The sequence below is a fragment of the Ambystoma mexicanum genome, chromosome 3q (assembly GCF_040938575.1).
Source record: "Ambystoma mexicanum isolate Mex_15411 chromosome 3q, UKY_AmexF1_1, whole genome shotgun sequence".
NCBI lineage: Eukaryota > Metazoa > Chordata > Amphibia > Caudata > Ambystomatidae > Ambystoma > Ambystoma mexicanum.
In genome coordinates this window covers 1,107,766,877-1,107,794,572 of record NC_090926.1, presented here as the reverse complement: position 1 = coordinate 1,107,794,572, position 27,696 = coordinate 1,107,766,877, and the positions used below count along the sequence as shown (strand labels likewise).

General features: G+C 47.8%; 1 protein-coding gene across 4 annotated transcripts in view; it reads right to left on the bottom strand.

Annotated features, from left to right (window-relative positions):
• Nucleotides 1-27,696, bottom strand: part of PCP2 (Purkinje cell protein 2) — a 232,842-nt gene that overhangs the window by 91,533 nt on the left and 113,613 nt on the right. For all 4 annotated transcript variants that reach the window (XM_069603865.1, XM_069603866.1, XM_069603868.1 and 1 more), the window contains exon 3: nucleotides 13,698-13,867. In XM_069603865.1, the coding sequence (XP_069459966.1) occupies nucleotides 13,698-13,867 (170 nt within the window). The remainder of the gene's footprint in view (nucleotides 1-13,697; nucleotides 13,868-27,696) is intronic.

Sequence of the window (27,696 nt, the reverse complement as noted above, 5' to 3'; positions counted from 1 at the left end):
GTTTCGAGGGCCTGAATCCTGGTGGGTTTTTAGGACATCCCTCATTAATATTCTTGAGGAAAAATCTGCATACATCTGGAAGCATTATAATTACAATGCATGCAAATGTATCTCATGTATATTAATGAGGGGTATCCTGAAAACCCGACATGGATCCGGCCCTCAAGGCCTGGAGTTGGACAACGTGAACCATAATTCAACTGTAAACATACGGCCTTGCCTACTGAATTGGTGAACACTAGAATATTGAAGCCTCTATCCTGTGACAGAGAGAACATTCATTAAAGATAATGGGAGAAAGGGAAGGTGAGATTATAGAGTTTCACCAACCCCCAGTTCCATTACCACTGAACTAATGACATGTTGTAGATATGGGATCTTAGCAACCTGGGACAAAGGTAGGCAACCTCTGGCTCTCCCGGTGTTTGAGCTTACACCTCCCATGATCTCGACTATACTTGCCAGGGCTGATGGAAGGTGTGTGCCTAAACATCTGGGCTTACACATCTGGAATCTGCAGAGCCCCATGATGCCTGCCACCGGCCCAGGGGTATCCATTACTTTTGACTTGAGAAACAATGACTGGCAGTAATGAAAATAAACACCACTTGTTGTGACTAGCTGGGTTATTGGGCACTAACCAGATGTTGTATAGAGAGCGAAGGGCGTTTTAAGATAAGTGCCTTTGTACCCACAAAGGACTGAGATTTAAAGAAATAGGGCCTCATTACGAACCTGGCGCTAATGGGTTACCGGCGCCGTAAAAGGCTGCGGCACCACTAACCCATTAGCGCCTAATTACGAGGTCCCTTTGCGGGACCCGACCTTAACTGCTGGTCTAGACCAGCCATTAAAGTAGGGACCCGCAGAGGGACCTTCGCGGTAAGTATGGTACCGCAATTTGTGGTACGGTACTTAGCGCCTTCGCCATTCCCATTATGCCCTATGGGGCAAAAATGGGAATGGGGAAGGGCGATAGGGAAATGGGGAAATACCGCCCCGCCAACCTTGGAATGGGGCGGTATTTCCCCATTTCACCATGGCGGACACGTTACGATACCGGCACCAACCATGGTGCTAATAGCGCCATGGTTTAGCGCCGGTATCGTAATGAGGGCCATAGTTTATTCAAGTTATAGCCTATAACTTGGAAAAAGTCTTCTGGTAAAGATAGGACTGACTGCTATCCCACTATTAAAACAGCTCCAGCAATTAGACGAGTCATAACATTGGGTGCAGCATCGAGTGGGGTCAACGAGAATTAGGAGAGAGCGGCCAGCACTGCATTACTTTGATCTCACCAGGACATAACCACACCTAGGACCTCAGTCTAAAGGTCTGCCCGCAGGGTGAGATAACACATTATGTACCACAGTTGGTACTGTGTTGCCTATTGTTGTTTCCATGCTCAATGCTCATGCTGATGCCCCCATGACCATTTCTGACTCCATACCACCTACTATATTTGAGCTACCATCCACACAGACTAGCCCGCCCATCTCCACGCCTCCTTCTGCCTACACACTCAGCTGCGCCGTGCTTAATGCCCGCTCCATACCTGCCCACGCCATTGACATCAACGACCTGCTCATTAAGGACAACCTCGACTTCCTCATCCTTACTGAAACATGGCTCAATGAAAGCTCAGGCCCAGCCCTATCGCTGGCCATTCCATCTGGGTATTCCATCTTCAGGAAAGACTGCACCTCTCAGAGAGGTGGAGGCGTTGCCCTCATCGCCAGGGAAACTCTTGCCATCAGAGAAGTTGAAGGACTGCTTGACAACAATAGAGACTACCTCCCTCTAAAAATGAATGTCTCCCCCAACTGCACCATAACCATGCACATTGCCTACAGACCCCCAGGTCCATTTATCGACTTCCATGACACCCTTATACCTGCACTGTCCAACAACATCAAAAAGACCTCACAGGTCATACTGCTGGGTGACTTCAACCTAGGGCTGAACGACCCTAAGGACTCCCTAGCGAAATCCCTCATGAAGGCGGTGTCCAACCTCGGCTTCACGCAATCCATTTCTGACCTCACTCATATCAAAGGGCGCACCCTCGACTGGATCAGTCATCACAACTGTTCCCTTCTCATCACCGCCAACACCCCCATCCCCTTGTCTGACCACCACTACATCCAATTTAACCTTGGAACCAAGAAAGTGGCCCTCTCACCTCCCCCACCGTGCCTGGCCACTTACGCCAGGAGCTCACACCTACTCACAGTCGAGAACCTAGCACCCTACCTTCTCAACCCTGCCCTGCAGGCCCCCTCCTCCAATAACCCTGAAACCTTAGCTAACACCTTCAAGGTGGTCATCACGTCAGCCGTGGACGCCATCGCTCCACTGACTGTTAAAAAAGCTAAAAAAGCCAAACATGCTAACTCATGGTTCGCCAAATAACTTCTTGACCAACGTGCACAAAAAAGGATTACCCTCTCCACATGGAAAGCCAGCCCCTCTGAAGCCACCAAACAGAAGTTCAAAGCCATCTCCAAATCCTACAAAACAAACATTACCTTAGCCAAGGCTGCCTCCTTCAACGCTAGGATTTCTGACGCCAAGTCGGGGTCTAAGGAACTATTCACCATCTTTAGGGAACTGGAAAAACCATCTGCTCCCCCCCATCAGTAATCAAAGACGACAAGTGGTGTAATAGCATTCAATCTGCCATGCTAGAGAAGCTTAACGCCCTCCACACCAAAATCCGCGGCCACCAAAAAGCCCTCTCCAACATTATAGATAACATGCGCGCTGAACCGCCCTCTAGACCACGTCCTCCCCTCTATTTGATTTCAAAGACATCACTGAGCTTGAGGTCATCGCCTTGCTCAACTCCATCAAACCCTCCAATTGCAAAGGTGATGCCTGCCCAGCTAGCCTCATCAAAGACTCCGCACCCACCCTAGCCCCCTTTCTTACAGCATTTATTAACTCCTCCTTCCAGTTAGGCCCCGTCCCATCTGGACTTAAGGAAGCTTGGGTACGCCCATCCTCAAAAAACCCTTGCTCGACCCATCAGTCCCTGGGAATTACAGGCCCATCACCACTTTACCATTCCTGCTCTAAATTTTAGACAAAGCAGCATACCTGCAAGTCCAAACGTTCCTGGAAGATAACCGTCTCCTTGGCCTGTGGCAATCTGGTTTCTGCCCACGACACAGCACCGAAACGGCCCTCTAGACTTAAAGAACCAAATGGATGATCTTAGAGACGCAGGCAAACCTGCTCTCCTATTGCTCCTGGATCTATCCGCTGCCTTTGTCCTGGTTGACCACAATACCCTGTGCCACCATCTAGCCACCCAAGCCAACTTCTCCACCAAAGCCTGTCAATGAATCACCTCCTTTCTCCAAGAAAGGGCCATGAAAGTCTTTTCTGATTCAGCCTCCCCCACCCCCAGCCTCCTCACCTGCGGTGTTCCTCAGGGTTCTTGTCTCGCGCCTACGCTTTACAACCTCTTCACAAGGCCCCTGTTCAGCATCCTTGATTCCCTTGGCATATCATATACCAACTATGCAGATGACACACAGGTACTTATCCCACTCACGGGCGATTACCTAGCAGACACTAATACCCTCACCACTATCTATTCTACTATCCAATCATGGATGGCAGAGAACTGGCTCTGCCTCAATAGTGAAAAAACTGACCTCCTCCTCATAGGGTCACCCTTCACACTGGGCAACTTCGGAGATCAGTACGCCTCCTTCAGCATTGATAACATTCCTATCAAGGTCTCCAACCATGTGAAGACACTCAGAGTCTACCTGGACTCCGACCTGTCCATGGACAGACAGGTCAATGCTATCGCCGCCTCCTCAGCCTACTACTCCAAAATCCTCAACGCCGCCAGGCCCTTCCTAGCCCGTCATAACTGCCTCACCATTGCCAGGGCATTATCGGGTCAAGGCTAGACTGCTGCAATGCCCTTCTCGTTGGGACCTCCAAAAAAAACCTGGGCAAATTGCAGCTACTTCAAAACAATGCATTGATGGCAGCCACAGATACCACAAGAAGAGACCATATCTCCGAAATCAGAAGGCAAGTCCACTGGGTCCCTGTCAAAGAGAGAATTGTCTTCAAATCTCTTGCCCTCACCCACAAATGCCTTCATGAACATGCCCCTCCCTACCTGCCAAACAGAATTACCAAGCACACTGCCACTAGACCCTTAAGATCATGCTATGCCAACACAATTGTCACGCCCACAACGCGAAAGGTGCGCGCTGGTGGCTCCAGCTTCCCCACCCAAGCAGCCACGCACTGGAACGCACTGCCACCTCACTTACGACTTATTGAGTCACACCAAGCCTTTTGCAAGGCTATCAAAACCAGGCTCTTTGTCTGAATTGCCTCTACCGTCACTATGAATCTGTATCAGTCATTTCCTGCATATGTGCTTGTTACTGTGTAACCATGAGACCATTGGGCACCTGCCTGTAAATCATAAGTCTGTTCATCTTCTGTAACAGTGCCTCGATGCCTTATGGGCTGCAAGCGCGCTTGACAAATACAAACAAATAAATAAATAATGTCTCTGGAGTAAAATTGGAAGTTAATGGTCCTTGCATTCTCTTTAGTATTATTCCTGTCCCACGTTAGAACCTAGGGAAAAACCAAAGGCTCTCCCCAGAAAAGCCCGGCTTGGGTCACAGCTTCTCCTTGAAGCAAGGTTTCAAGTGTTACAGAACAATTTCCGCCATAAATTAATGCAAATTTGATTTTAATGCCGCATTATTGGTTCTTGGTAATGTCCCAGTGTTTCTTTTCGTGATTGGTCAGCACCAGTAGTTACAATAGAGTAACAGCCAGATGGCTTCCCCAGATCTCCAGCAGTTCCATATACAGATTAAACAGGAAGAGCCAACTAGGACAGACCTGGGCTCCAGCGATGGGACAGGAAGGAGGCGCAACGACTCAACCCCCTGGCCCCCAAAGCCCATACAGAATCACGATGCGTTAATGAGGGACCGGTGGACATCACCGCTGCGAGGTAACACATATATGGCCGTCCAGCATTGGCAGCCCAGCTAAAGCGGAACTCATAGGAACTGAGCAGCTAGAAGAAAAAAAACAGTGCAACATGTGATTCCCGTGGAGACCTTCATAATGCTTAGAAACATATTATTTTATTAGAAGGTTAGCAGCGGGTGGGGTTGCTGACCTTCATTTTCTATATTGCCTATGCCGAATAAACAATTCTTGGGAATATGCAGGAATCTCAATAGAGAATGTTCGCTATAGGGGCCCACAGCACGGTGGAGGGCCCTGTAAAGGCTGACTAGTGGGTGAATTGCCTCGGTGTGGGAATTGGCAGCACGGTGGAGGTCATTATGGCGGCTGACCAATGGGTGAAGAGCTCGGTGCCTCAGGGAATTTCAGGAAACAGACAGTCTAATGGTCATTTGCGAAGGAGCCCAGCCCTAAAACCCTTCTGAGACTATTCAGCTGGACATCACTCACGCCACTCTATGGACCCAGGGCTAAAAGTGTGACGCCCCCAGTTAAGAGAGAAACCCCGCCATCCATTGGAATATCCCTTCCAGCACACAGGGAAAAGAGACGTGGGCCCACACACGGGAGTGGCTGGGAGCAGCACGAACCACATAATGGACGGACTCCTAAACATAATGTAACCTCATAAGACACCAGTGAGTCAGTAAAGTTCACAGCTATGAGTGACCGTTTCCAAAGGAGTCCTTGGAAAAGTTCCCATATGGCATTGTCATCCTGCGACGTTTTGAAGACTGCGTGAGCGATTGCAGAAGATGCTGGCCCACGAGTGGAGTGGTGAGGGGGCGACAGAGTAATGTGAGCACTCCCTGGCAGCAGTCTCACGTTGCATTGCTGGGGGGAGCCGACGTCGCTCCAGACGACATTGGGCCTCATTACACGGTAGGCGGTAAACCATGGCGCTGTTAGCGCCATGGTTCATGCCGGTAATTCACCGGTACCGCCTTGGAGGAAAGGGGAATTACCGCCCTATTCCAAGGTTGGCAGGGCGGTAATTCCTCCTTCCTCCATTGCCCTTCCCCATTCCCATTTTTGCCCCATAGGGCATAATGGAAATGGGGAAGGCGCTAATTACGGCACCGCAAATTGCGGTACCGTAATTAGCTCCACTGGTCCCTTTGCGGGTTCGTTTTTAACGCCTGCAAAAAGCAGGCGTTAAATTCCCCACCCCGCAAAGGGACCTCGTAGTAAGGCGGTAAGGATTTACCGGTACAGGTAAACCCTTACCGCCTACCGTGTAATGAGGCCCTATAGTGTGAGAGCCGGTGATGGCGAGCAGTAAAGATGTGGGTTGGGGTCCCAGCACTAGCCTGCAGTGAGGTGCTCAAAAGTGTGGCTAGGTGGCCTGGCGGGGTTGGGCTGTGCATCCACAAATTACATCCACTAGGCCAAACGCCCTTTCTACACTGCCACACCATGATTTTCACTAGCTGCAGGCCAGCACTAATGAGAGATGCTAATGCCAGCTCGGTTAGATATAGTATGGGCCTGCTCTTATTTTGCTGAAATAACCCCTGAGGCCTGCGTTATAGTGCGGAGGTAGTGGCTGAGGAACTGTGGACCCTTTATCATGCATTAGAAGCCGGTGTTCTTTCAAACGCTTCATCAGCTTATTACTGGTCAGGCTCAAGTTTGTAAGAGGTACAATCCTTTATGTGTAGCCTTTCAGTGCATTGTTTATTGGGTCTCTCTTGTACTGTATCCTGTCCTGTCCATAGATAGAATTCCCTAAAGATATTTCTGTATTGGGATTGGGCATGCCCACAGCGAGACCCAGCCTTCCTCATCTAAAATTCTTCAGAAACAAGAAGCAAATGACTCCTTGTACCGCAATTGAGTGGCTGATGTTGCAGCCATTTAATACTCACACGCAACCATTTAAGCTGTCCAAATGAGCATGCATGGTTCATGATAACAACAATTTTAATGTTAGGGTGAGTATTGTGAACTGTGATGTGAGCACCAAGCCATGCATCGGTTATACATTTAGAGATTCACACATACAATCCTTTTATCACAGACTTGTTTATCAAATGTAGAGCTCTCTGATCACCCTGATCACTGTTATAGTCCTGAAATGTTCTGATTTAATGAAAAGCCTACAGGAATCCTCATTGGTGCTATTTGTCCACTTTCCCACGCTCACAGAGGTATTTTGAAAGAGTACAATAAGAGTGTACCAGACTGTCCATCTTGGAATGATAACCTTCTATCCGAAAATAATGCATATGGTTAGTCCTCCTTTGAGAAATACAAGTGAGGTAGTACGAACAGATCACTTGCAACACAGGGCCAGTGGTCAGTGAGCCCTCAGTCCTCGGTAGACTGTTCACACCGCAGATGCTAGTACAGACAGTTTGAAACTGCATTCAGGCAAGGCCTTCCCTAAGAGCAGGTGACAGAAGAACCATTTACTTGGACAGCAACAGCTGTGTTTTCACATTAGAATTCTTCTGTAAAGTACTTGAATTACAATGCAATGAAACCAGCTTCATTTATATAGCAATTATTTATTCATATTGAGGAGGGGTTTTGTCGCACGACCGAGGTGTAGTTTTGGAGTGACGTGGGCACCAAGTTGGTTAGAAACTGCCCTGCCCCTACACTGTGTGCAAATGCACCCTTCTTGACTCACCTCCCTGACACTATTACCAGCATGGCATAAGAAAGAAGCGGGAAGACGCGCGCGCGCGCGCATGCGTGTGTGCGTGTGTGTGCGCAGCGGGAGGGAGGGCTGCCAGGCTCATGCACCATCATCATGCCATTTGGCATGTGTGGCTGCTGGATGCACAGAGCATTACCATATGAGGGTGCAGTCCGTCCAGGTGGCCGGATACCAGGCGGCGCCCTTCTACAGGAACTTGGTGCGGCTAGTGGAGGCTTTCCGAGGTGAGGGTCTGACCGTAGGTTGCCTGGGCGGAGGCCCCCCGACACTGCCCTGTGGTCCTGACTCGATTGTGTCTGGGACTTCATTCAGGACACGTGGGCGAGGCGGGCTGCACGCCGCGACACTGTTGTGTTGCTACAGCTGCCAAACACAAGGAGCCAGGCAACGCTGTTGGATAACGAGGCTAACAGAGGGAGAGAGGGCTACTGGCCACCCCGGTGTTATTAGTGGGGGGCTAGAGGAGGAAACGGGGTGATGCAAGCTTTTAAAGACACAAGTCACCCGGATACCCGTATCATTGCTTTTATGTGATGATGTCGCGGCTGAATATACTGACACTCCACCCTCCCCTGCACCCCCTCCCCGCAGCTCCACCGTTATCACTTAAATATATGTATATATAACCCGCGAGATTATGACTCGCTAAACATCATGTCCTCCACACACCCGGAGACCCAAAGCCCCATCTCTTCTTTTATGTAATTCCTGCGCCCACCTATTGCCTGTCTATATAAAAACAGAGAAATCATTCAATATGATTGGTGAATTGTACTATTCTCAATTTTGTCAGTGAATCATTTTGACTTTATCTTTTGAAGTATAACAATTCACTTTTTTGCATTGTTTGTATAGGACGAGGTATCTCGTCCTTGGGATTACCTCCCCAGTGCCAAGGACGAGATAGCTCGTCCTTGGCACTTAAGGGGTTAATAAAGGAGAAAATGTTAGAAGGCTTTGCATGGTGAAATACCGAAATCACCAAAAAAGACCTTGCACTGGGGGGGAAAACCCATGGTAGTTAAAAGGTTAACGCATTGCCAAATGATACAAATATATTTTTGTTGTCTATTTTACACAATGATGTGCCGACTTGTTACACAGCATACATCTCTGTAACTCCGAAGGCGGGAGAAGTCTGGCAACTTTTGTTGAAGTTCGCACTGAAACACCATAGGTCGTGAGTTACAAAGTGTCTGTCAATGGGACTTTTCCATTAGAAACCCCTTTTGTAAATCATGGGATGTTGCTAGTTCTGGAAAAGATCCGGGGCTAAGCTAATGTCGGGACTGGTGGTATTCGGGGCTAGCCAGCCTTTTGGTTGTGGCCCCTAAGCTTCTATCCAGGGCTGTAAAGATCCGAGGCTATAGCCCCCCCAGCACCCTCCTAGCGACACCTCTGGCCCAAGATGCCTGCACCCATGAATTATTGGAGAGAAGAGATTTCCTTGCCCTCGCACCCCTTCACTCAATGAAGATGGTATGTGCCAGGAGGAGAACATGGAGGAAATTCTGCAGAGAAGTAACATTTTTAGTCTAGGAAGTTATATATGAGGCAGAGATGTTTGCTTCCTTTCACCTCTTGAGCGATAAAAGCATGTTTGTCGTCCTTAATTACACTAGTAATTGTTGTAACCCTAGGCCGCTTCCACACTTAGGGGGTACTGGACGAGTGGGGTGGAGTAGTGTACTGGGAAGGATTTAGTCATGTGTGCCCCCAAAACACCAACCTCAACTTCCCGCCAGCTTGGCGGTGGAGGAGTGAGATGACGGCCACCATGATGAGTAGTCTACCAAAAGGTATTTATGAACGCTTTCTGAATGGGGAGCAGGCGGATGGGAGGAACTCTCCCCTTTCACTTCCTCCCTCCTTCACCTCTTCACCTCCTCCCTGCTACGGTGAGGTGAAATAGCTATGACTTTAAAACATACCACCTTACATAGAAAGTTCTACTTGGTTTCTCCATGCATATACATCTCTAACAAAGAAATTAAGTTCTCCTCATTTTTGCCCAATCCAGACCTGCCACCTTTCCCGAACAGCAGACTATCGGACGGGTGCATGCGCGCCAGAGTGTGGAGGGCCAGGAAGCGGTAGCAGGCTGGGACGATAAGGAGACGACTATGGGGGTGGGAGGTCGCTCATGGGGGGACATGTTCAGTTGATGAGCCGGGAAGGGGCCAGGGTAGGGCGTGGGGCTGAGGATTTTGGAGTGCATGGTTTGTGTGGGTGTCTCCCCCACAAGAGAAGGGAAATGGGTATCAGTAGGGTTTGAGTGCAGGTGGGTTGCGGGGGTGTCTCCCGCCAAACAGGAGGTTGGAGCGGGAGCGGGCACACACATGTTGCGTCGGGTCTAGGAAACCAGACTTCGGCAAAGGTGGCGGTAAAAGAACAGATCCACAAATGAAGCTTATTTTCAAACGTTGTAGCTTAAGAGATTTGCTAAAGCCGGTATTCGTTTCTAAACATGTTCAATAATATACTTTGAAAAGGTTATTGTAATGTAGTTGTCATTTATATAGCGCCTTTCACCATTATTATAGTCCCAATGTGGTGGGAACGCCTTCTGGGACTGAAGTCCAGAGTGTTGTAGATCACAGAATAGGATTAGACACGTGTATGTGCCTTTGGACACGATAAGGCTTAGCAGGGCTGGCCAGGCTCCAGTAGAAAGCAACCATGAGGTCAGGCATGTGAATGGGCGCAGAGATGGGTCAGGAGATGGCGTGAGTGCTGGAGACTCGCTATGTGTCCAGTGTGCCCGACTATGTCATAGATATTAACTGCATACTGATGTCAGAGGTGTCGAGGCATCGTCTGGTGTAAGTAGGTGGCACAGTTATGTGGCCAGCGATGCTGAATTTGTTGTAGTCGTTGCTGTATTCTGATGTGTGTGCCATGCCGGCCGCCAGCGTCCACCAGTGTGGTGTTTTATACATAACTCAAAGCTCAGATTGAGATTTGTTGTATGTGCACCCGATCAGATAGTGTGATCCTCAGTCGATTCTTGTGGCTGAAACAAAAATGGTTAGCGACAGCAACAGGCTATTTATTTTTGCAGTTGTAGCAGCGCTCCCAGCTCTCGGGCATATATGCGCTAGTTGCGTTATCAAGTGCATAAATAGTGAGGCATAGGTACATTGGGAGCAGATCATGTCACTCTATGTGAAGAGCAGTGTTTTCAATTGTCTACGGAAGGCCCAGTATGATTTCTCTGCTCTCAGGGCAGGGGGCAGTGAGTTCCAGTGTTTTGCTGCCAGGATGAGGAATCTAGCACCGCCAGCTTTATAATATCTGAATCTTGGCGTAACAAGTCGGTGGGCATATGTAGATCTGGTAGGTCTTGCAGATTGGCCTTTGGTGAATTTATGGGAGAGGTAAGGCAGGGCTGAGTTGGATAGGCACTTGTGGGTAATGGAGGGAGCTTTGAATGTGATGCGCTCTTCAATCTGGAGCCAGTGGTCAGCTCTTCTCACGTCGCAGATGTGCTCGGGCGTGGGGATGTGGAGGGCGGCCCGCAGGACATTGTTCTGTATTACCTGTAGTTTCTGGATATTCTGTATATGCTTCACAAATTGCCACTAGTGCAGCACGGGCTATACTTTCAAGCTCTTCCAGGCTGAGAGCATGGCGAATCTTCCCAGATAGTGTGCACCCACCACATCTTCACAATAGCTACCTTTACCATGAGAGGTCATCCTTACAGTTCATCCAGGTGTGATACCCAGCCACCGCTCATGTCCTTCCGTTGCAATTCCAGGCAAGTTCCTGATTGTGTTCTGGTTCAATATAGGAGAAACCCCCACCTGCTTTTCATGGCACACAATTCCTCCCAGGACAATGCCCCACCAGACATCACAATCTATCCGAGTGCGAGCGAGCTGGCGTTCTATCTCAACAACTATGACTGCGATTTGTCTGTTTTCCCCGTACATGATAGGTGCAATGACTGATCAATCCTGTTTCTTTTCATGGTGTGAAAACGGGATGATGGCCAGTGTCCAGCTCGTGGTGCTTGAGAGAGCCAAGGCCATGAATGGTGTTTGACAGTGTGCGAGATCCGGGCTGCCGCGATTAAGGCCGGTGCCGGCTGGTGCTGTGAGGTCGGGGCCGACATGATAGAGGTCGGGGCCTCCAGGATAATGGCCGGCGCTGCCTGTTGGTTAATGTTCCTATGATCGGATTGGGAATTGGGAGGCTTAGGGCCGGTTTCAGGATATTGCAGGAAATAGCCTGGTTTTGAGGACTTGTGAAGGAACGATAGTCCTCGGTGTGGCGGATGTGCAGATGAAGAATGTTACATTGGTTAGGAAATAGCTATTGGCTACCCTCCCAAGCCAAATGTTGCAAAAAATATAAAAGCTATTTAAGAGCTTCCAATAAAGGTTGGCTTGGGTTGCGGCTTGGGTTGCTTGATGCTATTGAATACTTTTATATATTGGCAATTTGGGACACGATTCCAACAGTTATCAAAATTACTTATGGCTGTAATAAACCAATTGCATATGTTGTTGGTGAATGCATTTGTGCAGCCAAACAAGAAAATGCTTCCTTACTGTAGCACTGCATGTTTTACGGGTGTTAAAGGCAAAGTCAACATGAAGACTATTCTTACATGGTGGTGCGGGGGTTGGGCAGGGATGTGCGCAGCAGCAATAACATGTTTTCTTCCTGTGGCAGTAGAATGTTATTGGCATTAAGGGCAAAGCCAACAAGAGAACGTTAGTACATGGGGATACTGGCACATACTGGTTGAGCCAGCATGACAAAGTTTTCTTATGCTGTCTGTGCTTTATATTATTGGCCACACACAGTGTTGGCTGGTACATTTGGGTGTCAGGACTCGCCTACACCAGGTGAAAGATTTAAGGTTTGATTAGAACACATAACTCCATCTTTCACCTAGTGCAGTGGGTGGAGTGCCCCTGCAGCAACGTGATCATCATGCACATTGCACATGCGTGGAGGTCCGGGCCGGCTGGAGCTCTGTTGTTTGGGGGCGAAGCCCTCAGCATGACCCCCACATTTTGTGTTACGCCACTGGTTTGCAGCAAGCAGAATTTCCGTAAGGAAATTGACATTTCAACCACTTTGGCATACAAGTCTGTCATGGCTTTGCTGAGCATAGGATACGATATTATAAGGGTTGAACTAGCACGGATGTCTGATTTGGGAGCTGCAACGCCATGGGCAAGGTTGCTATACGGGTTGAAGCCTTGCAGTTGCCGTGATTTCAGTCCTATTTTCCACATTCCCAAGTTCCCGCTGCAAAGGCTGGATTTTTTACTCAATTGAAATGCTGCAGGGTTGGAATGGGGTTCCCTTCCCCTGCACACTCTTACTGGACAGTGCAGAGAGACGGCATCACATTTAGCAAGTAGTGGCGGCAGTGTGGCTTTTGAAATGTGACAGATGGAAAGAAAGAATAGAACCTAGGTGGCGTTTTGCCAGTTGATCGACTAGACAAAAGTCACTGGCTTTATCAATCAGTCTATCCATGGACATCGCTCAACACATATTATTCCTTTGATATTCCTCTACCAGCATCTCTCTTCCATCCAACATCTATGGGACTCATTATGAGTTTGGCAGCATTCCCTCTGGACTGTTATTGCATGCGGTAACTGCAATTTACCAGGTGATTTGGATGTACGGTCACTCTCCATTCTGCAGTCCCTCAGGACTTGCTTAGGGAGTAGTGATAATATTGCATGTAATAATTCTTCATTCCACATTACCACCATTTTCTCTGGAGGTAATACCTCAGACACCTCCAACACTCCAACAGACACACTCCAACAGAAACAGGTGGATTTGGTTTTCGATCCTATAGCTAGGCTGTAATTGGAACTTGGCCTTATATCTAACCTTCATCCTGATCTGTACTTTTCCATTTCTAAGGGTCACATCTATTTTTCTCTGTCACCCTGTGCATTCATCGATCCGCTCATGCATCTACTGTTTCAATCAGGGTCTTGTGCACGCACTGTGTGTATGAGCTCACCTTGGGGTTGGCGGTGCCGTTATTGTCTGATCGGTTTGCTGTGTTGGAGTCTGTGTTAGGACATCGCGGGACGTAGTTGAACTCTGCGCGTTGGTCATCCAAGCGCCGGCTTTGCGAGTGGGCCAGCATGTCCATCAGCATGTTCATCTCGGGCGGGGGGCTTCCCGTAGCTAGTGGAAAGAAAGGGAGAACCAAGTGGCTGCATATCCTAACACACAAGAGGGCAGGAGGTAACCTAATAGAAATCTCACTATTTTCCTACTATGCCCCAAAGGGTATTGACCTAAAAATATAGAACCTAACACATTTGACCACATTTTGACCTTTTTTCTCTGAAATGTAATTAAATATATATATGGGGTGGGTAAGTGTATAGATTAGGTTGAGGGGAAGTGGGGGGTTGCGGGGGTCTCTCCCCGCATTTTAGACCTAAAAAAAGGTTAAATAAATTTGATCAAATGTGATTAGGTCAAATGTTTTAGGTCAAATAAACCCAACCCTGCCAAAGTCCTTATGCTTCTCTGTGCAAACAGTCTACAAGTTGTCACTGCAGTCTTTGTTGGAGTAAAATAATGTCTTGATGTGAGTGGGCGCAGGCACATGTGTTGTGCTTATCAAGGTTTCCGCAACAGCAGGTTGCTCTTTGTGATATACTGAGTGTGCCAGTGTTGTGAAACTGGAACTGTGCAAACTCACAGCAGTCTGGGATTGTCAAAATGGGAGCCCATGAAGTGAGCGAGTGGTGGCGGCACACCTGCTCCTTGTTTGTTTGGGATAAGATTTGAAAGTAACAGTGTAAGGAAAGGTGTTTTTTGTTGTTGTTAAAAGCGCTGGAACTTAAAGTGTTTGCTAAAGGTTTTGTAATAAACTAAATTTGCAATAAAAAATAAAAATGGGAGCCTACAGGGTTAGAGTCTAATTGGGAGTACACTTCAATTGCACAAATAGGCAATATACTGGCATTTTGAAAACTGGGACTATAGAGAAATTGGTAAACGAAACTGGCCCTAAACTAGCATTTTTCATACTCGGACAGAAAACATGGACAGGAATTGTAATTATAACATTTTTAATCTGCTCACAAACGACAAATGATGATAAACTGGAGCTTTCAAATTAACATGTTACTGGGATTGTACACACTGGTTGCATCCTGGGATGATCCTACTGGTTGCATGGTGGGATTGTTCAGACCTCATATACAACTGGATTGTGTAAACTGGGACCACATGGGCCTTTTGTAACAGTAAAGGAGGGGTGTGTACTGTAATTCAGAATACGTGATTGTAAAAGTGCGCATATACCTGAAATATTGACACTGGACCTGGACCGTGATTTTGGAAATATTCTGCAGCCAGTAAACTGGGAATATATTAGCAATCACATTTGGTAGTGTATTGATATTGCACAAACTGTACATATACTGGAATTATACAATTTGGGAGCATACATGAATTGTCTAGCAGTTTATAATGGTATATTGAAAGCTCGACTGTAAAATATTAAAGGTACTGACATTGTGAACATTAGAGAAAAAAATGGATTTTTCCAAATGGGAATATATTGCAATTGTGAAAACTTGAGAAAACTCAGGCTCTTAAATGGAAAATATGTTCTTGAGTAGGCAAACTGCAGAGGTTTACTAGATTTGTGAAATTGGCAACATGCAAACTTTGAGCATACAGGAATTGTCCAAATGGTAGTGTGCTTGTACTGGGATTGTAAAATTCACAGCGTAGTGTATTGTATTTTTCATACTGGGCACATATTCTGGTTGTCCAACTGTATAGTTAAAGTTCAACGGAGAGCAACACAGGATTCTGTAATAGACGGGTGGGACCTAAAGCCGGGTGGGACAATAACAAACATATGCAAATTTAAAATGGTGGCATGCTGCAAATGTACAATGTGGGAGGATAATAGTATTGTGTAGTGGGTTTCTCAAACAGTAAACTGGGATCGTGCATGCTCGAAACACCCGGGGGGCTCCACCATGGTGTGCTATGGATTTGTGTAACGGAAAATTCTAGGTAGATACCGGGACTGCTAAAGGAGGAATATACTACGTAGAGCTACATGGGACTATAATGAGATTGCCTCAATGTGTGCGTATGGGATTGTCAAACTGGGTTTATACTGGGATTGTGTAAACTGGGAATACTGGGGTTATCAAAATGCGAGTACACTTGGTGTGTTAAACTGGGATAATATTGAGATTTTCAAATTGGAAATATACTGGGATGTTTTTGTGGGTTTGTGAAACTGGAAGTGTGGGGGTTTGGTCAACTGGGGTGCATACTGGTACTGTTCAACAGGGAGTCCACTTGTCAAACGTGAACTTCACAAAGTTGGTGTATGGTGAGATTTTTCACTTTGGAGTGTACTGGGATGGTGGGGTAAATAGTGCTTGTCAAACTGGGAGTATATATGAATTGTCAATATGTAGACTAGAATGGTGCAGATTGGACCTTTACAGGAATTGTTCAAGATGGTGATGCACTAGAATTGTGTAAAAGTAAACTGGGAGTTTTTGATTTATTTAAAGTTAAACGGAGAGCAAAATAGGATTCTGTTATATCAGGGTTTGACAATAACAAACATATGCAAATCTAAAATGGTGGTATGCTGCAAGTGTGCAATGTGGGAGGACAATAGTATTGTGTATATACCAGAGGTATATTGGAATTGTGTACACATACATACTGTGCACGATGGGAAAAGGCTTCACATTTCCAAACTGAGATTTTGCAAACTGGGTGTGTGGTGGGATTGTCAAACTAGGGATGCGGTGGGATTGTCAAACTAGGGATGCAGTGGGATTGTCAAACTAGGGATGCAGTGGGATTGTCAAACTAGGGATGCGGTGGGATTGTCAAACTAGGGATGCAGTGGGATTGTCAAACTAGGGATGCAGTGGGATTGTCAAACTAGGGATGCAGTGGGATTGTCGAACTAGGGATGCAGTGGGATTGTCGAACCAGGGATGCCGTAGGATTGTTGAAACAGGCTGTGCAGTGGGATTGTCAAACTAGGGATACAATGGGATTGTCAAACTAGGGATTATACTGGGATTGTCAAACTAGGGATGGACTGGGATTGTTAAAAAATGAAATACACTAGGGTTGCCACACTCCGAATTCAACAGGTAGAACTTTGAGTATACTAGGTCAGTCATACTGGAAATATACTGGCACAGTCAAGTTGAGAAAATAGTTGCATTCTGAAAATTGTGATTGTGAAAGTGGAGGTAATCTTGGGTTGTCAGTGTGGATACGCAAACATCGATACATTCCAGCTCGTCAAATCTCTAGTGGGACCACCTTTGCTAAAAACGTCTTACTTATTTTTTTTATTAATGTGTTACAGTTTATAAATACACTTTTCACATGTAACATAAATCAAATAAATACATAGGTAAAATTATACAGTTTACATTTTTCTAAAATTAAAGATACATCAATTTTTCAAGATCATTTCTAATAATAAAATGTTAATTATAAATCAAGGGCAATTTAAACTTATTATATTCAGATGGAAATCCCTAAATGGCTCTCAACGACTAACCAGACATTATACATTGCAATTAGAGTCTTAAGATTTGTTGTATTAATATTGCACCACCAACACATTGCCTCTGAAACATATTCTATGTTATGAGTATATCTGTCATACTGCTACTGGTCTTAGCATCTTAGGGCACTTGGTCAAGACATGTTTCCCCATCTCCTGTCTCCATGATTTGTTTATTATTGCATAGTCGACAGTGTTGCTCCGCTAATGGTAGCTAATGGTAGCTGATTAGCTGCTCCAATAGTTGCTAAAACCGGTAGATGGTAAATCCTGACCAGTTGAATGAATTGCCTTAATCTTATTGCTGGACATATATTTAGGTATTGCTATGGTTTTTTTTAAAAGTATACAGCATATATGTAACAAAGTGATACTTTTTTGGACCTTCAAGATGGGCATAATTTTCAAGCCAATCCCATAGGTCTACTTTTTTTAGTTAGGGCACGTTTTGTTATATGAGAAAACCCCCCAGGGCGTTTGTTCCAGCATATCTCATTAAGATAGTTTTCTATGTAAATCTAAGAAGAGAGTTCTGAGATTCCTCCATTATTTCCTGTCGCATAGAAGCCAAGAGCTGATTACTAGGTGTATTCCAAATGTTCAGATAAAGTTCTGCACTTTTCTTTAATAATAGCGATTTTAATTTTAATGATTGCAGCCCCGATTCAAGCCTAATAGTGGCCATGGGTGTACAGCTAAAAACTTCTGAAACCATCAGTTGACAGTTGATATTTGTTTTTTGATAATGTTCGATACTGCTCAAATCATTTTTGTCTCCTGTTCAGAGCATACAACAAAATCTAGTAACACCATTGCACTTGGTTTTGTTTAAATCTAAAGGACTCCTAACAAGTATGGCGGTAATACTAAATCAGTGATATTTTACTAATATCGCCTGTTTTTGCACCCACTACATTGCACATATGGGGTATTTACCTCCCGTGTTACTAGCAGGGCATACCGCAGGTGCTAACTGTCTGATTACAGCACCTTTCAAGATGGCGGGGGTGGGAGGGGATAACAGTTGTAGTAAGTCCCCAGAGGTTTTTAAAAGCTTTTTCTTCTGTACAGATGTGCTTCCATTTAAAACTTGGAAACATCTGGGCCACTGAGACAGGCTGAAAAAGTGGGCATCTGCTCTGCCAAGCATCTTGCCCCCTTTGCCATGTAATGCGTAAAAAGGATAAATTGTACCTTTTCCATTAAACAAATTAAATAATGGTATGCTCGGCTACTGTACATAATCCATTTCCATCTCCGAATGTATGGAAATGGTAGAACAAATATATTTTAAAAAAATGCAGGTGTTGATATTTCTGAGAATTCCCATCTGTAACTGTACTAATGTCAGTACTGCTGAGTGAGAAATTGGCAGGCTTCCACTATTCCCTCCAGCTGTGATGGTAATTACCACCAAAGTGAACATAAAATAAAATACCACCCACCCTGCAATGAGGCCCTAGGGGAGATCGGATTGCTGAAGGGAAATTTGCCATCAAGCCCAAGGTCTTCAAGGAAGGAACTAAAGGACTTTATTCAAGGCACCACACATGATGCTGGAATTGAAGGAAGCTCTGCTCATGTTAGTGTTGCTAGCTTGACTATGCTTTTCTTACCTGCTTAAAGACCTCAGTGGGTTATGCCTCGCAATCATCATTGTGACCTTTGAATTTGGGGTTGGCAATCTTCATTAGGTTTGCGGTTGCAGGTGTGGGGGCCTGGCGTGGTGGTCTGAGGTGCCGGGCATAGTTCAGCGGGGTTGTCCCCTTTACTTCACCCAAGAAACCTCTTCAACACTTACTTCTAAATTCGCTTCCTCAGACATTTACTTCTTTTTGCTTTCCTTTGATCGGCATCTTCACATTAGCAAGCTTTGGTATTATTAGGTATTATTAGGATTAAGGTAAGAGGTAGGGGTAGTGCTAAAATAAGGTAAGAGTTGGAAACAGGGTTTCAGCTAAGGGATTAATTTAGGGTTAGGTTAAAGAGTAGGGGTTTGAAGGGGCATGGGGTAGGTGGGAGAAATATGGGTAGGGAAAGAATGGTGAGTTATAGAGAGCCTCCCCCTGTAATGACAAATAGAATTTTAGAGACAGGGGAGAGGGGATAGGATCAGGGTGAGAGGTATGATCAGTGTTATGGTAATGGTTTAGTTTATGTTTAAGGGAAGGGGTGGGAAAGGGTTATTTGTAAGGTGAAGGATAGGCTCAGGAGTGAGCTTAACACAAGGTATAGGGTTACGGTTAGATGCAAGATTGGGATTGGGTTTTAGAGTAGGGTGGGGAAAGAAGATTGGTTAGAAAAGAAGGGGAGTGACAGCGGGTCCCACCCTGTAATAATGGAGTGAATATTAGAAGAAGTAAATGTAAGATGAGGTGATTTATATGGCCAGGTGAATGCAGGAACAGGTAAATGCATGCATACCTTAGCATCCAGTGTTCAAGCTTTGGGTTGGTGCGTCTCTTGGATGTTGGGTCTGTGGGCATGGCAGGGGTGGCGCGGCTGAGAATGTTTCCCCTTCTATTATGCCTGCAAGCATTTCTAACTTTGCTTCGCTTCCAGATGCTTGCATTGAGAGTTTCCAAACTTGCTTGGTGGTGTGATAGGGTGAGGAAGGGGTGTGATAAGGTCAAGCAGGACCCGGGACCCCTCCCAACCTGGGTCAGGAGGGCTACCTGGATGTAATTCAGAGGTGGGTAGGGGAAGTTGGGGGGGTGGCTCAGTTGTTGGAGCGGTCCCCTCACGTGATATATGATATGATGTGATAGGTTATTTATAACGCTTCTTAATACCCAGAGGTTTCTAAGTGCGGAATCGGGGATCAAACCCATGTTGATCCATGTCGTCCTGCTTCAGAGGAGAGCACGTTGCCATTGAGCTATCCTCCCATGAATGCACATGCTGGTACTCTCTTGTGTCACCCGATGGCTTCCAGTATGTTTCTGGCTCGTGTTCTCTCTTTTCGGTTTCAGAACCACAACTCACAGAATGCACTTGGGAGCAACCAAGAAAACCAGGAACAGAGTCAGGAGAATAGCGGCAAGAACAGACATGGAATGGACTGGATTCTTCTTGTCAAAGTGGGATGAGACGGCCACTACCTGACCTACCAACCTCAGAAGGACATCTGGCGAATGCTGAGACAGCAGAAAGCTAACTTGGAGGGAGAAGAGACTGTAGGGGATCAAGAGAGACAGAGCATCTCCCCAGATCGAATTTGAAACAAAATTCACCAGCTCGTGAAGGCGATTACCAGGAAAACGAGCAGCCTGACTGCCTGGCTATTATATTGCCATTAGAGACAGCAAAGAAAATCGTGCTGGAAAATGGGGAGGGCCTTCGAGTTTTTTTTTAAAGGTTTTCAACTGTGTAACCCAGGCTCTAGGGAAAAGACAGGTTAGCATCGGTCCCAACAGTCAGGTGAGCGCTGGAACCATTGGAGGGTGGGGAGTTTCAAGGAACACACAATGTATAAGGGAAGTGAGTGAAAGGGGGAGTGTGGGTTGTATGGGTGAGGGCCGGATGTGTGACGGTGCACCAAGACACCAGAGTGATAAGAAGTTGATGGCAGCGATTGGTGCAGAAGAGGTATTGGAAGTGCGAGAGAGTAATAACAGTTTGTGAGAGAAAAGCAGTGAGTGAGAGAGTGTTTGGGAGATTGAGAGGGGGTGGGTGCTGGAAGAGAGTAAGGAAAGGGGGAGGTGTGTGAGCATATAGGCACAGGAGAGAAGCGAGTGGGGTGTGAGAATAGAGAGAGTAGAGAGAGTGAGTGCATTAGGAGGGTGAGCAGGGCACCATATCCCTGGGAGGGTGAGCAGGGCACCATATGCACGGGAGGGTGAGCAGGGCACCATATCCCTGGCAGGGTGAGCAGGGCACCATATCCATGGGAGGGTGAGCAGGGCACCATATCCCTGGGAGGGTGAGCAGGGCACCATATCCACGGGAGGGCGAACAGGGCAAAATATCCCCGGGAGGGTGAGCAGGGCACCATATCCCCGGGAGGGTGAGCAGGGAACCATATCCCCGGGATGGTGAGCAGGGAACCATATCCCTGGGATGGTGAGCAGGGCACCATATCCACGGGAGGGCGAGCAGGGCAAAATATCCCCGGGAGGGTGAGCAGAGCACCATATCCCCGGGAGGGTGAGCAGGGCACCATATCCACGGGAGGGCGAGCAGGGCAAAATATCCCCAGGAGGGTGAGCAGGGCACCATATTCCGGGGATGGTGAGCAGGGCACCATATCCCGGGGATGGTGAGCATGGCACCATATACCCGGGGATGGTGAGCAGGGCACCATATCCCCATGGATGGTGAACAGGGAACCATATCCCTAGGAGGGTGAGCAGGGCACCATAACCCCCGGGAGGGTGAGCAGGGCTCCATATCCCCGGGATGGTGAGCAGGGCACCATATCCCCGGGAGGGTGAGCAGGGCACCATATCCCCGGGGATGGTGAGCAGGGCACCATATCCCTGGGGATGGTGAGCAGGGCACCATATCCCCGGGGATGGTGAGCAGGGCACCATATCCCTGGGAGGGTGAGTAGGGCACCATATCCCTGGGAGGGTGAGCAGGGCACCATATCCACAGGAGGGCGAACAGGGTAAAATATCCCCGGGAGGGTGAGCAGGGCACCATATCCCCGGCAGGGTGAGCAGGGAACCATATCCCCCGGATGGTGAGCAGGGAACCATATCCCTGGGATGGTGAGCAGGGAACCATATCCCGGGATGGTGAGCAGGGAACCATATCCCTGGGATGGTGAGCAGGGCACCATATCCCTGGGAGGGTGAGCAGGGCACCATATCCACGGGAGGGCGAGCAGGGCAAAATATCCCCGGGAGGGTGAGCAGGGCACCATATCCCCGGAAGGGTGAGCAGGGCACCATATCCACGGGAGGGCGAGCAGGGCAAAATATCCCCGGGAGGGTGAGCAGGGCACCATATCTCCGGGACGGTGAGCAGGGCACCATATCCCCGGGGATGGTGAGCATGGCACCATATACCCGGGGATGGTGAGCAGGGCACCATATCCCCAGGGATGGTGTGCAGGGAACCATATCCCTAGGAAGGTGAGCAGGGCACCATAACCCCCGGGATGGTGAGCAGGGCACCATATCCCCAGGGATGGTGAGCAGGGAACCATATCCCTAGGAAGGTGAGCAGGGCACCATAACCCCCGGGAGGGTGAGCAGGGAACCATATCCCCGGGGATGGTGAGCAGGGCACCATATCCCCAGGGATGGTAAGCAGGGCACCATATCCCCAGGGATGGTGAGCAGGGCACCATATCCCCGGGATGGTGAGCAGGGCACCACATCCCCGGGGATGTTGAGCAGGGCACCACATCCCCGGGGATGGTGAGCAGGGCACCATATCCCCAGGGATGGTGAGCAGTGCACCATATCCCCAGGATGGTGAGCAGGGCACCATATCCCCGGGAGAGTGAGCAGGGCACCATATCCCCAGAGGGTGATCAGGGCACCATATCCCTGGGAGTGTGAGCAGGGCACCATATCCCCGGGAGGGTGAGCAGGGCACCATATTCCTGGGTTGGTGAGCAGGGCACCATATCCCTGGGAGTGTGAGCAGGGCACCATATCCCCGGGAGGGTGAGCAGGGCACCATATTCCTGAGTTGGTGAGCAGGGCACCATATCCCAGGGAGGGTGAGCAGGGCACCATATTCCCGGGGAGGATGAGCAGGGCACCATATCACTAAGTGGGAAAGGGGGTGAGAAAAGAGAATAGAAGAGCAGTGAGAATAGCAAAGTGAGGGCGGGTAAAACTAACAGCATGAAGAGGGGACAAAAGTAGCAGAGTAGGGAGAGGGTGACACTAGCAGAGTGAGGCAAGGGTGAGAGTAGCAGAGTGGTGAGGGATGAGACTAGAGGAGCAAGGAGAAGAGGGAATGAGAGTTTAGAACATCAATGAGACAGGAAGGAGGAACAAAAGATGGTGAGAGGAAGGAGCAAGGAAGAGAGAAAGTGCATGTGGAACATCAAAGGGACATGAGAGAGGGATGGTAGGTGAAAAGGGGAGAGAGATGGGAGGAGAAGGGCTATCAGAAAAAAAAAGTAGGAGAGGGAGAAGGGAGGAGTGGTAAAGCCAGGGAGAAAGGGGGGAAAGGGGCGAGTGAGCGAAGGCACAGAACGTGCTGACTGTGACTGGAACAATCAAACCATCATTCGTGTTTAATAATCTGGGGAAGGGCGTCAGGCTAGGGAACCCTCAGGGGATCCCAGAGGGAGCAAGATAGTAAGGCTTAGACTTTTAGACCCTCACCATCATCCAGCAGGCCTTTTAAGATAGTAGTGGTTACCAATCACTAGTGAACACCTGCCTGGGGTTTAGGGAAGCCTGGACTAGGGTGGAAGGAACCCACGGGGAGATAATAGAGAGAGGGAGATACTTACCCACTGCACCCTCACCAAGACAACAACAACCAGAATGGCTTTTTTATGATCTAATACAAATCCTCAGACTGTCTTTAAGCATCTGCGTATTAATAAGGCTATCTGTGCCAGTGGCCATGTAGTTTCTTTCCATTACATGAAGCTTTGCCAGTAAGTACCAACTCCTGGTTCGGAAGAGGGGGGAAGACATGTCACACTTTCTTTCTCCTTGCTTTCATGAGTGTCGCTAGACGCTCCGGTTAAGGGGCTTATCTGCAGACCTCTAAAATCATTACAGAGACCATCATTATTGACAATATCTTCATGCCAAGAAAGATCAATGGACTTTGAGGTAATCTGATGCTAACATCAGTTTTTATTTTTTTTATATAGCACCTCAGGCTGGATTCCTCCTATTTGAAGATGGTACCCAGTTTAGCAAAAACATACTTGGTCAAGGTTGCAAAACATGCAGCTACTTAGTGACTCACATGGAATGGTTGTGCTAGCAGACCATGCAGCTACTAAGAAACTTACATGGAATAGGCGTGTTGGAGACCATGCAGCTACTAAGAGACTCACGTGGAATAGGCGTGCTAGCAGACCATGCAGCTATTAAGAGACTCACGTGGAATAGGCGTGCTAGCAGACCATGCAGCTATGAAGAGACTTACATGGAATAGGCGTGCTAGCAGACCATGCAGCTACTAAGAGACTCACATGTAATAGGCGTGCTAGCAGACCATGCAGCTACTGAGAGACTCACATGGAATAGGTGTGCTAGCAGACCATGCAGCTACTAAGAGACTCACGTGGAATAGGTGTGCTAGCAGACCATGCAGCTACTAAGAGACTCACATTGAATGGCATGCTAGCTGATCATGCAGCTACTAAGAGACTCACATGGAATAGGCGTGCTAGCAGACCATGCAGCTACTAAGAGACTCACATGGAATAGGTGTGCTAGCAGACCATGCAGCTACTAAGAGACTCATGTGGAATAGGCGTGCTAGCAGACCATGCAGCTATTGAGAGACTCACATGGAATAGGTGTGCTAGCAGACCATTCAGCTCCAAAGAGACTCACGTGGAATAGGCGTGCTAGCAGACCATGCAGCTACTAAGAGACTCACATGTAATAGGCGTGCTAGCAGACCATGCAGCTACTAAGAGACTCACATGGAATAGGTGTGCTAGCAGACCATGCAGCTACTAAGAGACTCACATGGAACGGCATGCTAGCTGATCATGCAGCTACTAAGAGACTCACATGGAATAGGCGTGCTAGCAGACCATGCAGCTACTAAGAGACTCACATGGAATAGGTGTGCTAGCAGACCATGCAGCTACTAAGAGACTCACGTGGAATAGGCGTGCTAGCAGACCATGCAGCTACTGAGAGACTCACATGGAATAGGTGTGCTAGCAGACCATGCAGCTCCCAAGAGACTCATGTGGAATATGCGTGCTAGCAGACCATGCAGCTATTAAGAGACTCACGTGGAATAGGCGCGCTAGCAGACCATGCAGCTATTAAGAGACTCACGTGGAATAGGCGTGCTAGCAGACCATGCAGCTATTAAGAGACTCATGTGGAATAGGCGTGCTAGCAGACCATGCAGCTATGAAGAGACTCACATGGAATAGGCGTGCTAGCAGGCCATGCAGCTACTGAGAGACTCACATGTAATAGACGTGCTAGCAGACCATGCAGCTACTGAGAGACTCACATGGAATAGGTGTGCCAGCGGACCATGCAGCTCCTAAGAGACTCACATGTAATAGGCGTGCTAGAGGACCATGCAGCTCCTAAGAGACTCACATGGAATAGGCGTGCTAGCAGACCATGCAGCTACTAAGAGACTCACATGGAATAGGTGTGCTAGCGGACCATGCAGCTACTAAGAGACTCACATGGAATAGGTGTGCTAGCAGACCATGCAGCTACTAAGAGACTCACATGTAATGGGTGTGGTAGCAGACCATGCAGCTACTAAGAGACTCACATGGAATAGGTGTGCTAGCGGACCATGCAGCTACTAAGAGACTCACATGGAATAGGTGTGCTAGCGGACCATGCAGCTACTAAGAGACTCACATGGAATAGGTGTGCTAGCAGACCATGCAGCTGCTAGAGACTCACGTGGAATAGGTGTGCTAGCAGACCATGCAGCTATTAAGAGACTCACATGGAATAGGCGTGCTAGCAGACCATGCAACTATGAAGAGACTGACATGGAATAGGCGTGCTAGCAGACCATGCAGCTACTAAGAGACTCACGTGGAATAGGTGTGCTAGCAGACCATGCAGCTATTAAGAGACTCACGTGGAATAGGCGTGCTAGCAGACCATGCAGCTATGAAGAGACTCACATGGAATAGGCGTGCTAGCAGACCATGCAGCTGCTAGAGACTCACGTGGAATAGGTGTGCTAGCAGACCATGCAGCTATTAAGAGACTCACATGGAATAGGCGTGCTAGCAGACCATGCAGCTATGAAGAGACTCACATGGAATAGGTGTGCTAGCAGACCATGCAGATATTAAGAGACTCACGTGGAATAGGCGTGCTAGCAGACCATGCAGCTACTAAGAGACTCACATGTAATAGGCGTGCTAGCAGACCATGCAGCTACTGAGAGACTCACATGGAATAGGTGTGCTAGCAGACCATGCAGCTACTAAGAGACTCACATGGAACGGCATGCTAGCTGATCATGCAGCTACTAAGAGACTCACATGGAATAGGCGTGCTAGCAGACCATGCAGCTACTAAGAGACTCACATGGAATAGGTGTGCTAGCAGACCATGCAGCTACTAAGAGACTCACGTGGAATAGGCGTGCTAGCAGACCATGCAGTTACTGAGAGATTCACATGGAATAGGTGTGCTAGCAGACCATGCAGCTCCCAAGAGACTCATGTGGAATATGCGTGCTAGCAGACCATGCAGCTATTAAGAGACTCACGTGGAATAGGCGCGCTAGCAGACCATGCAGCTATTAAGAGACTCACGTGGAATAGGCGTGCTAGCAGACCATGCAGCTATTAAGAGACTCATGTGGAATAGGCGTGCTAGCAGACCATGCAGCTATGAAGAGACTCACATGGAATAGGCGTGCTAGCAGACCATGCAGCTACTGAGAGACTCACATGTAATAGACGTGCTAGCAGACCATGCAGCTACTGAGAGACTCACATGGAATAGGTGTGCCAGCGGACCATGCAGCTCCTAAGAGACTCACATGTAATAGGCGTGCTAGAGGACCATGCAGCTCCTAAGAGACTCACATGGAATAGGCATGCTAGCAGACCATGCAGCTACTAAGAGACTCACATGGAATAGGTGTGCTAGGGGACCATGCAGCTACTAAGAGACTCACATGGAATAGGTGTGCTAGCAGACCATGCAGCTACTAAGAGACTCACATGTAATGGGTGTGCTAGCAGACCATGCAGCTACTAAGAGACTCACATGGAATAGGTGTGCTAGCGGACCATGCAGCTACTAAGAGACTCACGTGGAATAGGTGTGCTAGCAGACCATGCAGCTGCTAGAGACTCACGTGGAATAGGTGTGCTAGCAGACCATGCAGCTATTAAGAGACTCACGTGGAATAGGCGTGCTAGCAGACCATGCAGCTATGAAGAGACTCACATGGAATAGGTGTGCTAGCAGACCATGCAGATATTTAGAGAATCACTTGGAATGGCGGCGAGGATAGCAGACCATGCAGATATTTAGAGAATCACTTGGAATGGTGGCGAGGATAGAAGACCATGCAGATATTTAGAGAATCTCTTGGAATGGTGGCCAAACTAGCAGACCATGCAGATATTTAGAGATTCACTTGGAATGGTGGCCACGCTAGCAGACCATGCAGATATTTAGAGAATCACTTGGAATGCCGGCCACGCTAGCAGACCATGCAGATATTTTGAGAATCACTTGGAATGGTGGTGAGGCTAGCAGACCATGCAGATATATAGAGAATCACTTGGAATGGCGGCCAGGCTGGCAGACCATTC